This window comes from Grampus griseus (genome assembly GCF_964374135.1).
Source record: "Grampus griseus genome assembly, chromosome: 7".
In the NCBI taxonomy this organism is placed as follows: domain Eukaryota; kingdom Metazoa; phylum Chordata; class Mammalia; order Artiodactyla; family Delphinidae; genus Grampus; species Grampus griseus.
The window spans coordinates 43,175,646-43,194,217 of NC_139001.1; the positions used below are offsets into that span (position 1 = coordinate 43,175,646).

The 18,572-nt window shown below is 39.1% G+C and overlaps 2 protein-coding genes across 4 annotated transcripts in view; one reads left to right on the forward strand and one right to left on the reverse strand.

Annotated features, from left to right (window-relative positions):
• Positions 1-2,053, forward strand: part of STAT1 (signal transducer and activator of transcription 1) — a 41,642-nt gene extending 39,589 nt beyond the window's left edge. For all 3 annotated transcript variants that reach the window (XM_082658629.1, XM_082658628.1, XM_082658630.1), the window contains one exon: positions 898-2,053. In XM_082658629.1, coding sequence (XP_082514755.1) covers positions 898-912 — 15 coding nt within the window. In that variant the 3' untranslated portion in view covers positions 913-2,053. The remainder of the gene's footprint in view (positions 1-897) is intronic.
• A 2,777-nt stretch (positions 2,054-4,830) lies between these two features.
• The window catches only part of GLS (glutaminase), an 80,157-nt gene continuing 66,415 nt past the window's right edge, over positions 4,831-18,572 (reverse strand). Inside the window, 4 exon segments of the mRNA XM_082658234.1 lie at positions 4,831-7,528; positions 10,294-10,357; positions 10,445-10,521; positions 11,641-11,702. Of these exon segments, the coding sequence (XP_082514360.1) occupies positions 7,372-7,528; positions 10,294-10,357; positions 10,445-10,521; positions 11,641-11,702 (360 nt within the window). The 3' untranslated portion in view covers positions 4,831-7,371.

Consider the following 18,572-nt stretch of genomic DNA (forward strand, 5'->3'; position numbering starts at 1 on the left):
CCTTCATTGTGCTTTTCAATCCAAAATATTTTCCTAAGAGCCCACTATGTACCACCCACTATTGAGTACTCGGGATTAAAAAAAAAAAAGGACTCGGTTCTCAAGAGGCTTGTAGTCTAGAGCTGTGTTGCTGTCGGTGTTTTGGGTCTGAATGATTCTCTGTTATGGGGCCGTGCTATGCGTTGCAGAATGTATAGCAGCATCCCTGGCCCCTACTCACTAGATGCCAGTAGCACACACACCTCCACACCCGGTCATGACAATTCAAAATGTCTCCAGATGTTGCCAGAGGACAGAATCACCCCTGGTCGAGAGCACCTGGTCTAAGGGGAGAGCCCAGCATGGAAGTAAGATAGGAAGTCGGTGGCAGGCCGGTGTCCTTTGGATGAGCAATTCACTGCCTCCGAAGGGCCCTGCTGGGGGAGGTGGAGGGGTTTCTGATGATTCTACTTCTCTAGCCTCTACGTGAAACTCATTCGTTTGTTATTCCTGCTGAGTGGCCTTTAAGGAAAATTCATCATTTCCCCCAAATCCCTCTCTCCCTCTGGCATATAGCTCAGCATTGCCTCACTCTTGTTTTGCATGAGCAGATTTGCCACGTTGCTCTGTCCCCAGACTTGCATAACAGCAGAAAGCTTTATGCAGTTTGGATGAATGGACAGAATTAAGCCAGCAGGCTGCAGAGTAATAATCCATCAGCTTAGGTGACATAAAAGGTCTCTATTAGTCCAGGAGAAAGGATTGCACATGCTGAAGGCCCTCTAATTCCATGGTGGTTTTTTGCCGGGGGATGTGTCTTTCTACTACTCCATTGTAGAACACACAAGTAATGTTAAATATATGAGTCTGCGTTTTACAAGAGCAGTGTAATAATGTAACCACATTTTCTTTTTACAGATGAATGCAGTATAAGAGCATGAATTTTTCTCATCTTCTCTGGTGACATTTTTCCTTCCCACCTGTGACTCCCTCCTGCTACTCTGTTCCTTCACATCCTGTGTTTCTAGGGAAACAAAAGAAAGGCCAACAAATTCGCTGCAACCTGTTGGTAGCAAGTGGATTTTTCCCTAATTCAGAAACATCTGTTACTCTGAAGGGCTTCATGCATCTTATTGAAGGTAAAATTGAAAGGCCCTCTCCACAGAGTGGGTTTTACAAATAAAAAACATCCAGGTATACCAAAAGCATCAGAACTAGAATGAGAGTCCTTTGGGAAAGGTCAAATATTTAGCAGCATCTAGCAAATGCCATGCCTAGAGTCAGTGCTCAATTGTTATAGGTGGTTGGGTAGATCACACAGTTATTTAGGCAACTGCTTCATGCAGGATTGGCATATTTCTCTTCTGGAGAATTCTTATTTGTTCTCTCTGCTTTAAATGTGGCTAGAAGTTTTCCAGTGGTTTGCCTATGAAATAGTGCAAAGTTAAGTTTACATAGAATTACATCACCTCTTTATTGAAGGTAGCCATCCTGTATCTGGGCAGAGGATAAAAGTTGTGTTCTTTATTACATCTTCCACACTAGCCATTGAAAGCTAGAGACAAATTCTCTCTCGGGAGAATTAGTTTTTCTCTTTGTTATGGCTTTATGATACTGGCTAATATCAAAGGGAAGGAAGTAAACTTTCCCAATTCGTGAGTAGTGTTTTCCGTTTAAACTTTAATATCCAAAGCTGAATATATTCTGCCTCCATCACGGTCACTAGTAAATGAAATTGTCTTCACAGTTCTGTCAAGGGAGCCAAACTATTAACAGCTCTCTTAAGGTAAATCCTGTTATTTTTCAAAAAGTAGAAATTAATTGTAGATGTAGACAAACTCCGAAATTTATTGCATGTTTCTTAAATGGGTTCACTTGTCTTTACTGTTTTTAGCTGGTATTTAGTCTTAGTCATAAAATTTTCAAATTGAGAAGAGAAAATAGTAACGGACAAATCATTAACCAGAGATTATGAGAATCAGATAATTTGAAAACTCATCCTGTGTAACTGCATTGAGAATTGCGTATCTTTCACTGATGAATGTGTTTCTCTCACAAATACATTGCAAATGGTTCCACTGTCTCTCTTGTGCTTTTTCTAGACCCTTTTTGGACTGGATGATGTTTTGTGAAGTGTGTTGTGTTACTTACCTCGTCCCTTCATTAGCACTGACATGCAAAAAAGTGGTTTAGGGAGTGGGTTTGACAGGGTTCTTCTAGATAACATTCACAAACTGCTGTCTGCAGGTGCATCTTATTTTTCTACTGTCACCACCACAATCATACTGTTAGGTAAATACTGTATTTTTCTGGTGGGAATAAAGTTTCCTTGAAGTCTATCTCAAAATTAAAGCTAAAGTATAGGTACTGCATTAAATATAATATGCACATGGTACTTTCCTTGGTATTAAACACAAATCAAGGCCTCCTCTCAGATTTTACATAAGATGATTGACATCAACCTGACTGGGTTTGCGTTGACTTTTTAAATTGAAATGATGAAGGAACAAAGATGACAGTTAAATTGTTCCTAATTGCTAATATTTAACTATTTGGTATATTTTTGCCCTCTAAGAATGCTTTGACATAGTTTCATTTTACTGCACCAGTCAAGAGACTTTGTTTACTTTTAAAAAAGTATTAAAATTATAAAGTTAGTCTCTTACAGATATTTTGTATAAAGATTTAAAAAGTTACTGGCATTATGTGTAGGTTCGATGTTTTTCTTATCTTTTCTTATGATTAAGCATAAAAATATATCAGTCCTTATTTTTAAACATGATTAATACCGTTTTCCTAAGTGTTACCCTTTCTTACCGAGATTAAGATAGGTTGGTGGAAGAAATCAGAGGAAACATTATTGAAACAAGCTATAATGAGTACCATAAATAGCAAACAAACGAAAGTCCTTTGGTCTTGGTGACCACCAGAGCTGCCTCCAAATGCAGAAATAATTTGGCATTTATTTTAAAGTGAATTTCAGTACTGCTATAATGCAAGTTTTTAATTTTAAAATACATGTAAAATGGGACTCTGTATGGTGTCCATAGCAGCATCTAAACTCCACACCTCCTTGATGAGGTGAGGTTTTACTTTCTGAGAAGTTACTACACCCACACAAAAAGCTGCCATTCTTTTCTCCAAAAGTGTTATAAGCTAGAAAGCTGTGCCCTTCTCAAAGTAAAAGGCATTGTGTGCTGGAAAAAAATAGTAAAATAAAAGAATTGGGAAGTTAGATGTAAGTCTGGCAGGTTAAATGCAACTGTTGTTCGATGAACTATCAGGGAATAGTGGTATAAGCTTGAATTCTGGCCTCATAGCAAATATGACTGTTCTCACCTCCCTATCTACAGTATTTACATCTAGGAAATATAAAGTTTCTTCATAACGAACATGAACAGTTGTATTTCTCCAGGGAGTGAAGTAGATAACGCCCTGCCTAGCCGGTATGTTTGTATTTCTATATAATTGATCATTGTAAGAAGTCACTAAATAGATTCTGGCTAAGGGATGTTTGTGTGTTTTAAGAGTATTTCTGGTATGGGGTTTTATAAGCCTAGGACTTTTATGCACCACTCAGGACAAATTTCTCCCTTTTCAGGAAAGTGTCTTCTGAGATGGCAATAAATAGATTTTGCTATTTAGTCAGCATTCAATGATGGAAGTCTATTTGTTGCCTGTAAGCTGAAATGGGATATTAAGTCTTAATTGAACAAAGCACTCCTTTCACATCTGATTACCCCAGGAAAAAACTAGAAGTTGTTTTGAAAGCTCTGGTACCTACTTTTTGAACTGGGATGCTGTGCCCAGAGTAAGGGGTCCTTAACTCAAGTGGCTTCTTTGGTTAGTTAAGATTCATTCATGTATTAGTTCACCAGATATATAGAGAGCACCTGCCATGAGCCAGGCACTATTCTAGATGGTTGGGAAACGAAGTCGGTAAACTAAAACAGACAAAGATCTCTGCTTTGGTGGAACTTAAGATGTTCTGAGATACTGGATCGTATGTTCTGGTACAAACATCTTACCTATTAAAACTTAAGAAAGCTTTCGTGAAGCAAACATGGCCAAAAGCTACAAATAATTTAAAGGGTTTAAAGGGTATACAGAAATCTACACAATTTCAAAGTAATGGCATTCATCTACGAAAGGGTGAGAAGATTAGATGAGAGATTTTGGATATCTCTTCCAGTTCTAAAATGTCAGTAATACAGACAAATAAACACGTTTGACTGCTATAGCAAAGCAAATTACTTTGTGACAAACAACTTCGTTGAAAATGGACAGCCATGGTATACGTGGTGTTCATGTACCTTCTCTGTGGTTAGAAAACCGTATGCTAACCCTAAACCAGAGGTTTCTGGCATTGGGAGTGAATGCCATTTCACACACCCATGGACCAGGTGGGAGCTGCCATTACCAGCTTGTTGTATGCAGACCCCAGTGTGGCAGCTCCACAAATAGATGTCAAGACTTTTGTGAAATACCTTCTCTTCTCATTGAAGGAGGTTAGAACCCTCCTAGTGCAAGATTCAATGCAGCAAATATTTACTGAGCACCTCCTAACTGTAAAAGGCTAGTGTTAGCTTCTAAGAGGACTAGACACATGCCTGCCTGTCTTCTCACCTTCAGGGATGAACTGCTTACAGAATTTTCATCTTAGTCATTGAGGTAACCCCACTGGACACCGTGCATAGTACCTGGTCCACAGAAGGCATTAAAAATGCCTCGACATAGTTCCTGTGTTCAGTGGAGTTCCCAACCCAGTGATGTGAGGAAACGTTTAAAAAAATTCATTTTCAGTTCTTTTTGATACATGTATTTATTAAGCTGTAAAAAGCAACACTACCTAATTTCATTTAAAATAAATATTTTCCAATTTCAGAATACTTACAACTTACAGTTTTAAGATTAGATTCACTTTGGGAGGTTCTGGAAGCAAATACATTCATAGCTGTACAATCCCCAGGAAGAATCTAAATCCAACATCAGGTCATTCAGTCCCTGCCAAGCAGGTAACAGCATTGAACGGTTGATAGCTAATCCAGCTCTGCAGCTAAAGGGCAGTGTGGGGCAGCAGTGGGGTACAGCACATTACACTCAAAGATGAGGTGATAATTAGAACTGAGACCAGCAAAAACAACAGTGTATACAAAGCTTTAAATAAATACCACCATATAGAGCTCTGTGGTACAGAAAAAGCACATATGATCCTAAAGCCCAAACAGAGAGATCTTTGGAGTATACTGATGGCAGCAGTTAACAGCACAGTTAAAAGCATTGAAATCAAATGTACTCATTATTATCACCAGCCAACAGCAAACAGCCAGAACAGGAACCAGTGTACAGTCATAAATAACCTCATGGGTAAATAAGGGCACATTTAACTAAACCACAAAGATTTCACAAAATAGTTACGATCTGAGAAAAGATGAAAACTCTTTGTTCCCAAATAATAGTTAGAACCTCTTTTTATTAGAGAAAAGCCTCAGAATCATTGGTAATCTTTAAGCTGTGTAATTGAACCATCTTAATGTTTCATTCAAATCACACAGAACAAGCTGCTGTTGGAGCAGTTATTTCAGTTGATTTCTATTAAAGAGTGTCTACCCCATAATATCTTTGGGAATAATGCTGTTCCTCTGCAGCGTTTTACATATACCACCTGTCTGCATGTCTTGGTAGATCCATGAGGCAGGAACACAGCAGCAGGGCTGGACACCCACCCACCATACTCCCCACAGAAGCACACACACGAGAATGGCTTCATGCCTGATGCAGCTCAGTTAAGGAACACCGGCCGTGTTCCACCAAAAGAACACGTCTAGGTTAATAAGGGGGCAATGGCTGAAGTCACTGATTTAGACTGGAAGCAATAATCAAAACACTTGGAGGCTGCTGGAGTGGGAAAGGAGCCATTAGGCACGATAAAGCTTGGAAGCAGAGTGTGTGCTGATAGAAAAGGAAAAAAAAAAAAAAGGAATTTGCTATATTAATAAAACAACCAGCATTCATGTAGTTGAGGGTTCTGCACATTTCATTAACCACAGCTTCAAAGAAGTCCATTTGTGTGTGTGTGTGTGTGTGTGTGTGTGTGTGTGCCTGTGTGTGCGCTTAATATCAGAAGTCCTTATTAACATACGCTTTTACCTCTGAGTATGACAGGATAACGTATGTGTGCAGTTCCTCTGCAAGACAAACGATGGGTCTCGATTTAAAATGAAATGGCCTTTTCTTATTATTAACTCTAAAGTCCACAAAAAATACATGGTAGAAAATCAGGAGAAAACTGGAGTGATCTAGTGATCCCCCAAATAGAACAAATATCTTGATGCAGACTCTTAATGACAGGTTTAAAAACAAATGTTATTTGTAGCCGTTCCCATACCTTCATAATAACTTTGGTAGCTTAGAGCACTTCTGAATTTATCTTGATCCTGAAAGCTAAAAAATATCTTCTTAAAGAGCTGAAGTAGCACATCCCTTCCTTTTATTGGCCGATACATTTGACTAATTTGTACTTAGCTTAGTAATTTGTCTCTGGTTCATCTCCTATAGACAAATGGCAGAGTCACAGCTCGGATGCCAGGTCCATGAGGCGTTTTCTGATTTATTGTGGAAAACATGAAAACTGCATAGTATGCCAGCACCCACTTTCCCAGCTAAAGGAAAGAGGCAAATAGCTAAACATCTGGGAAGAGAGGCTGGTCTAAGGGGATATAGAAAAAGGAAATTATTTCAAAAATTATTTTAACTACATTCACACATTGTTTTGATCACCAAACATATCTTAAACAGATTCCCTGATAAAATCTAGTCAGAATTGGTCTGTCCTACTAATAGTTATTAACTATTATAATTTTTAAAGAGTCACATCATGAACCTAGGGTGACAGGCGGTATTTCAAACACATAACCATAAGTGCATATAACTGTTCAAACACTCAAACTAAATACATATTTGAAGTCATGAAAATCACACAGTTTTGCTTCTAAAGGCAGCCTTGACCCATTTGGACAGACTGTACAACAGAGTTTAATTTATAAATGCATATCAGCAGATCATCACCATAAATTGAAAAGTCACAAAATACACAAAAATGAATCACGAAGACTACACAGTTAAGCTAGCATTGGTAACTGTTTCTTTTACATCAAATTATACAATGCGCGAGGTAAATATTGCTCACATTATGGAGGGAGATTGTTTTATTTCTATTTTTTCCCAAAGAGATCAGATTTGTCCTGTGTGCACAATGAAGAAAACTCCAGTAACACTGAAATGACAAATGTTGTAAAATATACATCACTACCAGATAGAAATACACATGTTCTTCATAATCATTTTCCACAATTAAATAGGTAAGTGATTTAAATCTTGGGCTTAAGACCATTATAACAATCCATCCAGATTCTTATGGACGGTTTGGTTCTCCTTTCCATTGTCGGAATCTCCTTGAGGCGTGTACTGGACTTGGTATTCCTGCAGGATTTTAAATACATCATGGTGTCCAAAGTGCAGCGCTTCATCCATGGGAGTGTTGTTCCACCTAAACAAGTAGCACAGCATGGACTGGGTCATTAGATAATTTCTGTACAAAGATGATAATCCAGCATTCTTAGATTTTAAATGCCGGTTAAAGGGCCATTCAAATTTAGCTGTTTACGCAATAGTACAAGTAATATTGAAGAAATGCAGAAAGGGATTTATAATCCAAAAAGTGGTCTTGGAGACAACTTGGGATATGGGGAGGAAGAGAAAACTACCTTCTGCAAAAGGGTCTTGTTCACATTATCTAAGTGCTTATGAATGGGAAGTTCTAGTGTTAACAGATAAGACAGACTCTAGTATTTCTAAACTTTAACTTCATGGAAAGCCTCAAGGATCATTCTTTAAATAGAATGTTCAAAGAAAAATCAGCTCTATAGCATCTATCACCCTAGCCTTTGGTAGAAAATGTGTGTTCCTGTCAATGTAAAAATCACAGTAAATCTCAGAAGTCTGGTAATAACCACGATCTTATTAGGGCTCAAATACACTTTGGAGGAGCAAGACTGGCCTCAGAGGAACTGACATTTTCTTCATCTGTGGTAAGGATGGGACTCCAGGGGCTCAACTGGACCACTGCACAACCAGAAGAACAACTACCCTTTCCCTGGGAAGTGTGTTTCTGAGCTGTGCTCTTTAGTCATCTAGATGAAGACTGGAGATAAGAAGAAAGGAAGAGTTGCCAGCAGTGGTTAATCAGCTAATTAGCCTTTTGAAAGAGGAGCCAGCACTGTAAAGCACAACCCAAGTAAATGACAGAGCATGATAATGAGCTCCCTAGTACTTCACAAACTATTAAGCTTCTCTTCTCATCCACTCTCTATGTCACTTAACTTCTCCATGGCTACCAGGCTCTCTGACTCCACTTTTTCACATGCCACTCTCACCAGCTTCTGGTTTTCCTTCTTTCTTTGTTCTTAACCTTTTACCTTCTCAGTGGGGCCCCAATATGGAACTCAAAGGTTTTTAAAACAATCTCATTTAAAAAATATTTTTGAATAAAGTTTGGTAACCTGTTCTTAATTTTTAAAATCAGGTAAGTAACATTTTATGTGTATCTCTGTGCTTCTCAAAAAACTGCTGAATTAAGTTGCCTTTTACTTCTACATTGGCCTTCATTAAGTTAGGGAGTCAGTGGCCTGAAACCGGGAGGTGGGGTGACTTTTCAATCATCTACAGCATATAATTATCTGTCTTTCTGGAAAAACTGAATGTTAACTGCAAGTTATCTTTTTTTTTTCCAATGCTTCTTTTCCGTGAAGTAATGCAAAGTATCAGCTCTAAAGTACACACTAAATCTGCTCAAGCCTATTTTACAATTTGAGGTGACACCGATTCTATGAAATAGAGAAAGAAGGCGTGTTGGTCTAGCTTACATTCTCAAATCATGAATACTCAGTTACCAAGTTAGTTACTGAGCTAACTTTTGCCTCTCAGATGGGTGTTTCTGCTTTCACATTCCTAGGGGCCAATGTAAGGCAAAAACCACAACAAAACATTTTGATCCTTCAACATGCAAAGCACAGTAAATATTTCCAGCCTGTACATAGCGTTTTACTTGGGATTATAAATACTAGGGGCAGGGGAAAACACTCTCTTCAGTTTCTTGCTCTAGAAAGAGCTGGTATGGGCATTACATTTGAGGATAAAAGGGAGAATTGTCACCCTAACATGAGGTTTTAGAATATTGCCAATAAAGATCATGATTTTAGGTAATCAAAGTGTTACCGTACTTACAAAATTGCTAACAGTTTTCAGACACTGATGCCATAACTTTTCTGCATATCTTGCAAGCTGAGCTAATAAAACCCAAACCACTAATTTAAAAAATAGTAAAACCTTACTAAAACAGAAAGATCTAATAGCTAGAGAATAATCAACTTGCTCCAAACTTACTTCAAATTGTCCTCAAATACCCAAACTCCTAATCATAAGTATCAAACCTCTCCCACCAAATATTTTTTTTCCATTCTTCTAAACCTTTATTCTCATTACTCACTGACTCATCCAGTTATGTAACTCCAGTTATATAACATGCCAGTATATTAGTACAGGCTTTACTTTAAGCATATGCATATATGTAAGCTGCACTCTTACCCCTCCCTTGGCTATCCACTTTGTGAACAGTATTTTACCGCAGGATGAATGTCAATTTTCCATGTGGACCAGAAGGGAGAGGAGAGGAGCAGAACATATTCCAGGCATATTTCTCCCACTCTGTCTGGAGTGCCCTTCTCTTCTTTCTGTGCCCTCAAATCTCATCTCTTCCCCGAAGCACTGGTTAAAATTCAACTTCCATGAAGCTTTCTAAAACTGACTCCAACCAAATCCAGGAATTTCAACAAACTCCAATATATCCATTTTAGAGGTCTGTAACAGTAATCTCCTTACACATATTTCATATGCCCCTGCAAATGTTTATCTTGTCTACCCTGTGTAGTCAAAAGGCCCATGAGGATAAAATTCCTATTTTATCTTTCCAGACAACAGGAATTGTTTTCTTCATACAATACAATGACTGACAGACTAACCAAGAAAATTCTAAGAGAACTTCCTTAGGTAAGGAAGAGGATATAGGAGAGAGAATGATCTACTGAACAGAAACAAGGTTTTGTTGGTTGCCTTTATAAGGCTCCATAGCAAGTTCAATAATGACTCCAACATATACACAGTGGATTTAAATATACCACCATCTAACTATTAGAGCCCTGTATGATAAAACACTGGCTTGCCAATTATATGTTAGAAAGTAACTTAACGGCTCACCTGTCCTTGGGGAAAGGATTTACTTTGCAGGCTTCCAGCAAAAATTTAACAACTTCAACATGACCTACATCGAAAACAAACAAACAGGTTTTAGTATTAAGTAGAAATTAAGTCTGAAAAAAAATAAATAAATGAGTGGTTCATATATTACCCTCTGCAGCAGCTACATGGAGTGCTGTTCTAGAATCGTAGTCTCGCTGTTCCATGTCCATGGCTGACAAAGCAAATCTGAAAATTTGTTAAGTATAGCTATTCATCATATAAAAAATTTAATTCACTTTTGTAACATTTCCTCCATCAGTTCAGTCTAAGGTCCTGTGAGAAAGGTGTCATCCTTCACCAGGCTCACTAATGGGACACCCTGTTCAACCAGTACACAGACACCTTGAGTAAATGCCACTTCACCGTTCTTCCTTAGCTTTGCTCTTTTTGGGTAAGAGGAAATGTTCACCATCTCTCACAGAATTAAGCTTCATTACATTATTGTCCGAAACTCAAGAATGGTGGCACAACGATACCCTAAATTTGTGCCTCGGAAGGGCAAGAAACTAACAACTATACTAAAGTTAAATGTTTTCACTAAGGCTCCCATTCTTTAACATTTTACAGTCTACAAGTACTAATCAGACTTTAAAATTAAAAAAATAAAGTGCACATTTTTATTGAAATAAAGGTATGTGAGTTTAAGGTATACAACATGTTGATTTGATACATTTATGTATTGCAAGACGATTACCACTGTAGTGTTGGCAAATATTCATGGGGCATAATTTTCATTTCTTTTTTGTGAGAATAATTAAGATCTAGTCTCTTAGCAGCTTTAAAGTTTATAATACAATACTGCTGATGCAAGTACTAATCACACTTTAAAATGAAGGTGGAAATTAAGCATAGACATTTTTCCACCTTAAAGTTCAGCTGCAACTCTCTACAAGAGACCTTATGTTAAGTATACAGTCCTATATGACCTTTCCAACACTGGGGATCTGCAGAACACCAAATACCCCTATTTGCCCACCCCCCTCACCTCCAAAGATGGAGAGTGGTGGGTAGATGGGGATTGAAAAGTCATTGTCCAATTCCAGTAAAACACTAATACCAATTAGCCAGATTAATTAAACAGTTACCACTTGGGAAAACAGAGGACTGGGCTTTTATAGGAGGTTGAAAAGGAAAGACTGTACAGCGAGACTAAGGCACTGGAAGTGGGAACTTAATATAACTTTGGATCATTTTTATTAGAGGGAAATGGAAGTGAGACTTTATTTAGCTTTAAAGTGGCCCTTTGCCCAGAAGCAACTTCATAAACATCTGTAAGCCATATGCTCACCCACCCTGTTAACATACCTTCGAAGTGCAGATACATCTCCAGTATACGCAGCAAACAAAAGGTTTATCACCGACTTTACCTGTGAAGAAAAGAAAGTTGAGGTATCCACAGGGGAAAATAAATACATAGAATGTACAACTGTCACCAGGTAAGTGACTTCCATGTGGTCTGAACACTTCAGCTGGGTCACACACAAAAATTTATCATTAAGTATACTGCTGTAATCACAAAGAACACATGTGTGTTTTTTTCTTTTTAAATAGACGATTATGGGGCTTCCCTGGTGGCACAGTGGTTGAGAGTCCGCCTGCTGATGCAGGGGACACGGGTTCGTGCCCCGGTACGGGAAGATCCCACATGCCGCGGAGCGGCTGGGCCCGTGGGCCATGGCCGCTGAGCCTGTGCTCCGCAATGGGAGAGGCCACAACAGTGAGAGGCCCACGTACCGAAGGGAAAAAAAAAAAAAGACTATTATGAGGGGAAATCCAACAATAAAGAGACATGAGGGAAGGAATGGAATGATATCAACTGGCACAAAAGAATGGAAACTTCTGACCTGTGAAACACACATAGTTGGGGCAACTGAAAATTGGAAGCTTTCTCATTTAGTATGTCTCAGTGGTGGGAGCTGACTTGTATACTCATAAAATTCACATCACATCATTATTAAAAACTAAGTCATGCTATATAAATGTCTAATCCCTGCCAACAATCCCTGTCCTCACCAATCACTGGCTTCTTTGGAAATCTTCAGCAACAACATTCAGTATTAATCATCTCAAACTTACTACACTTCAGTGAACTATACTTCACTGGAAAGGCAGTCTTCAGTTCAATGGCCAGGCAGTACCAATGGGGGCATTCTCAGAGCCTGTGACACTGCCTCGGCCCAAAAGGTGGATAGACTCCCAAAATATTAAGTCACTGACATTGAGTGCTCCAAGAATTCAAAGTGTATCTTCTTTTGATATTATCCACTTTCTTGTCACTAATTAAGGAAGAGGCTAGTTATCCTAAAGGCCACTGGATTTGGGTCGGCTTTCATAAAGACCATCCAACCCTGTTTTTGAGAAACCAAACTATTGAACATACACTGTTTGTAAATACTTCATAAATCCCCACTTTTGTCTTAAACTTTGCAACTTCAACATTCATACTGATGATCCAACTGATATTGGACTCAGTGGTAGAAAACAGTTTACCTGGAGGGATGGAAAGTAACCCAGCTGTCCCCAAACAAAGCCACAGCCCTGGAAGATCTAGATCTTAACCTGGACATTCTACCTTTCCACTACAGCTTCCCTTTCCCACAACCTGTGAACTTTTAAATCGAACTGGAACTAACCATTGCTGGACTTCCCTAATTCAGCATTTTCAAAATGTGTTCTGCAGAAACTAGTTCACAAAGGCGCCATGAAAAAAAGGGTTCCGTGATCAGCTATTTTCTTAAAATATTAAATCCCCTTCTTGGAGATACAGAGCCTTTTGTATGCACATGAAAAGTTCTGCAGTACAGGAACTTAACCAGCTGAGCACACCCCCCAAATTTTACTGCTACTTACTGTTATTTTTGAGATCACTCCAAGAAGCCTTACTCTTAATCTTTCAGTCCATTAGCTTCCCTTCGGGCTACCCTTTACTACTCCTGCCCAGCCTGCACTCTGTCACTTTCCTACTAACCCCAAGTCAGGAACAGTTTTCTCAATGCGGGTGGGAGTTTAACAGAATCACCCAGAATGTTTTAAAAGTGTATGTAAGCATCTCTCCTCCCATTTCTAGTCCTATTCCCACACCTCAATTTGACACATTTTAGGGGATACAATATTTTGAAAAGAGTCTCCAGGTGATTTTGATATGCACTCTTCTGGGTCATGAACCACGGTTTCAGGTGCCCTTAACGTTTAAAAATTGGATAAATTTGGAATTCTCAATTCCCTTATGCCCTTGGGCCCACAGAAAAACACTATGGGCTATTACAAATGATCCTCCGTATTTCCAACTGGTCTCTCATCACTGCTTGACAATTTTTTCTCTTATTGGTTCCCTTTTATACTTTATTCAGACCTTTAATACCAGTGGTGACCCCCAAAACATATGACCCCTAACCACAACTTTACTGATGATAAATTGTTTCCATCTCTCCTTCCTCTATTATGCAAAACATCGGCTTTGAATACCTATTCTCTCTTCCTTTCCTCCTTTACTGGTTCCCTCATCTCTGCCTTAATAAGGACACAACCATCCTATTTTGAAAAACCAATATATAACCCCATTGTTACCCCCTTTCAGTGCATGTTTTCTGAAAGTAGGTTATATTTTTAATTCCCTGCAAATTACCTTCATACCCACTATTACCTCTCAGTAGTTCCCTCAAAAGCTTCAGCAGCCTTCCTTAGCCCTGATCCTTTCTGACCTCTCCAACATGCCCCGCCCTCACTCCTTGTCTTCCATAATGCTGATTACCAGGGTCTTCCTCCTGTTGACTGCTTTGCAGAATCATTCCCCACTTGCCACTGCCTGATAACACCCCAAAGGCAGTCTCCGTACTTCTTGTTTTTCAACGTAATTTCCCTCAAAGGTTTCATATATCCCTTTGGGCGGAATGACTTCCCGATACACATCTTTAATCTAACTCTCTATTCCTAAACCCTAATTCTACAGCTCCACTTGCTCGTCATGCTGTCACTTCAAACTCAAACTACAGAGAGCAAACCTCTCTGTAGCCCCAACGGCCTGGCCTCCAAAAGTCCACATCCATCTGCCTACTTGACACTGCTCGAATTAGAATTTGATTTCCACCACCTTCCCTCACCCCAAGTTAGCTCCTCTTGCACAGTCCCTCATTCTGGGATGACACTACAATTCATCCAGTTGCTGAGGCCAGAAACTGAGTCATGATCCAGGGCTGCTGCATTTGATGGCACAGACTGAGCCCCCCACCAGGATGCTTGGCCAAGTAGGCGTACTCAGCCCGTGCTCCTCTCACCTACCTCTGGTGCCCAGCGCCCAGGTATGTCTATGGGAGGAAGGGAGCCCTCTTCACAGAAACGTGCTGAGAGGGTCTGCTGACACCAAGAGGCAGAACTAGCTTTTTCTAATTCACGCAAACCGACCATATAGACTCTGGGAGTATTCCTGCATTCTACTTCATACAACCCACATCTAGCTCAAAAGCATTTGCTCCACTTCCAAAATATATTTGGAATCCCACCACTTACCACCTCCATCACTATCACCCTAGGCTCTGAGTCACCACCTTATCTCACCTGGCAGACTGCCTCCTAACTGTTCCACTTGTTCAACTCTGCTGCCACAGGGATCTTTTGAAAACATAGATTGTGGCACTCCCAGTGACTTTCTGTGAAACCTAGAATAAAATCCAAACTTCTTACCATGGCTTTCACGACACTAAATGCTCTGTTCCCTGGTTACACTGTGCATCTCATTCCCTACCGCTCTGCCCCTTGCGGCTCTCTCCAGGCAGGTGTGTCTTCTTGCTGGTCCTCGGGGCACTCAGGGCCTACACTTGCTGTGCTGCTGCCTGGGATGCTCTTTCCCCAGGTAGTGGGGAGCCTCCACGCCTCACTTCATTCAGGTCTCTACTCAAATGTAAGCTCACTGACTCTAAAACATTGCCCTCTTTTTCATCACTCCTTATCCCTTATCTTGCTTTTCTCTTCAGAGGACTTATCATTATCTGACATATATACACTTACATACACACACACACACACACACACACACACACACACGTTTCTTTTCTCCCCTTCTAAACATACGGTCCAAGTGGGCAGAGACCTTGTCTTTTCTCTTCCCCACTATAACCACAGTGCCTACCACACATAAGTACTCATTAAATATAGGTTGACTCAAATCAACACACTGTACAAGTTAAATTTACACAATGTTATATGTCAATTATATTTCAATTAACCAGTGTTGATTGACTAAATCAATATTCTCCCCAGAAGCATCAAATATTCAAATTGCTACCAGCATTTGGGGATTAAATTGTAATCATTATTAATTCTTCTACCTCCCTTGACTTCTACTTCTTCAAATACCATTACCACATTTATTCAATCCTCCTAACTGGTGCCTCTGCCTCTAGTCCTTCTTCCACCCTCCAAAACCTTCCCACATACGTCTAATCATCTTCTCAAAACGGTGCTGTAACCACTAAAGGTTTCTCAGCAAGGGAGTATCCAAAAAAAAAAAAAAAAAAAAAAATCCCCAAATCATTCCTGACAAAATTTAAATTCATTAGCCTTGCATTCAAGATTCTTCAGTGTAAACCTCAACTTCAACAGAGTAAAAAACTGGTCTCTCTCACTACCCTTGTTTTGTTTTTATCTTAGTGCCTATGCTCCTTCCTTTGGAACATCTAGATTCCTAATCAAATCCTTCCCTTCCTGAAAGGGCTAGCTTGAAAGCCCCTTCCCCCAAGCATCCCATCCAGCATTCACTATCCACGCAGCCTGTTGTCAGTTACCCACATAGTGCTTTGTGACAGCATGTGCCAAAAGGAGTCATCAGTTACATACCTTCTGCTCCTACTAAACCATAGTGCATACTATTTATTTCCTGAAAGTACCTTTTCTCCACCCATTTCTCACTGCAGTGTTATTCTTAATCCCTTCTCTGTGAGCCCTACACCAATCTCTTAAATCAGAAGTCATCTCTATTATATTTGCTCACTACGGCACTATCACATATGGTATATTTACTTGTGTTTCTTATCTCCCCCACTACTCAAGAGAAATCCAGAATTCTTATGTGCAAACCATTGATATATTAACTACCCATAGTTCTTACTCTTTAAAATATATTATCCTTCTAAGCAATAAATCCGTGACCTATTTCAGTTACTGTATGCATGAACTACATCCCTTTTTAAAATTCTGTATTTAGACCAAGCAAGTTTGAAGATATTTTATTATATATCGTATATACCACTTAGTCACTTAATTATTCACTATTTCCAAAGCTCTAAAAGAAAATTCCTTATTAATGAGACCCAAGAAAAGCTGATTTTAGGGTACAATCAATTTCTTGAGGGTATACTACTAACACTTTATTCACAAGCATGTTTCAGCTCACAGAGAAGTATAAAATGTGTCATTCACTCCAAGACAGAAAAACACTAGGAGGCAGCACATGTACAAAGCACCATTTAAAACTAAAACTACGAATGCCTCTTTAGCAAGTAGCCACCTATATTTTTAAGGTTTGCATAAATCAAGAAGTGAGCTATGAGTAGAATGCCAAGAAAGACAATGGAACAGTTCAACAGTTTTGAGACAGCTGATGGAGTGTTATTTCACTTAGGGACAGTCCACTTCGTGGCCTGTTAAAAGAGTTCCATAAATACTCCTCAAACTGACACACCCTCTGGAATGACTGCTATGACAAACCAAACTGAAGGAGAGGACAACCTATAAGATGACTCATCCAACTCCAAGCCAACTGTTGCAAAGGATGTAGGTGTGCTAGCCACTGATCAAGCCTCATTCTCCTAATTTCCCAATGGATACTTGAGTTATATTAATTTTGAAATACCTGTCAAGAAGGCCAGGGTCCAGAAAACAGTGAGTTAACTAACAGTAGCTGCCAGAGGCATGGAGCCTGTGTTTTGATGAATCATTCCTCAGTACAAAGAAACAGAGCTTATACAGCAGAACAGTACCCCATGTAGATCAAGGACTCTGAGGTCTAATGTATGTCTCTGCCTAGCAAAAAGAAACTTCACTTGGGCAGGTAGCCACTAAAAATTTATAAATTAAATGTTAAGTTCTCCTTTTATTTGCAGATTTTCCAGTACTACTAGATTTTCCCTATCAAATATCTTTATCGGAACCTGCCAGAACCAGACAACCTTATCTTAGTTTATTTGTACAAAGTTATGACAACAGTGGAACAAAAATGTAACAGTTCATATGAGTTCATTTAACACTGGCATGCTTGGCATATCAAAATCATACTTTTTTTCCCAAAAGAGCTAGAAGCAGTTATAGATTATACCAATTTTACAAGTCTAAAACATGACATTCCTCTCTCCAATCCTATCATTCTACTTATTTTGAGCCTGTTTAAAAGTTGAATTTTGTATCTTATGTATCTTTTGTATCTTCCTCCCAAATACCCTAATTCTGTACAAGTAGGAATTTTTAGAATTACATAAGCATAGTACTTTGTATTTATGGTAATTTATAGTGAATGACCTTGAAAAATTCAACATAAAAAATGATAACCGTTTTTAAACATCTTTGACAGGCTTGCTGTAAAATATATTTATTACTACCACTAAGGTTAAAGGTCTTGGCTCAAGGTCATATAGCATATGAATTAGTAATGTAGCTGGGATACATTTCCAATTCTTAATAGATCTCAGACTGTATCCAAAGGATAGAAGTAAACTAAAAGACTAAATAGCAATTTAACTTTAATCCATAAAGATCCTTTGCCAAAATACTGGAAGGAAGGAAGGAAGGAAATATGGGAGGACAGGAGTGGAGAAGGTAGAGGAGGAGAGAGATGAGGCAGGGAGGGAGGGAGGGAGGGAGGGAAGATGGATACATTGGCTTGACACTTTACTCCAAGTATTTTATTTCCAATTCTATTACCAGCTGCAAAACTGTGGTTTCCCTTGTTTTTCATCATTAGTTTCTGTCTTCATACAGAGACTAATTCGTCCTTTTGGAAAGGCTTTAACGAAAAAAAGCAGGTAACTGAAAAGCCATCCTTCTGTTCCTACTATGTCCAGTTTGACGTAAGCTGCTCTCTCATTTCTAGCTCACTACAGTATCTGTTGCTGTGGAATGGATACTCTTCTCCATCTGTTAAATAAACCATCATCACTCCAGATCCAATTCTGTTTTAAATGCTTACCTCCAACTTGGCCTTTTATAGCCTTTTAATGAAAATAAATTTTCAGCCTTCTTTTATAAAT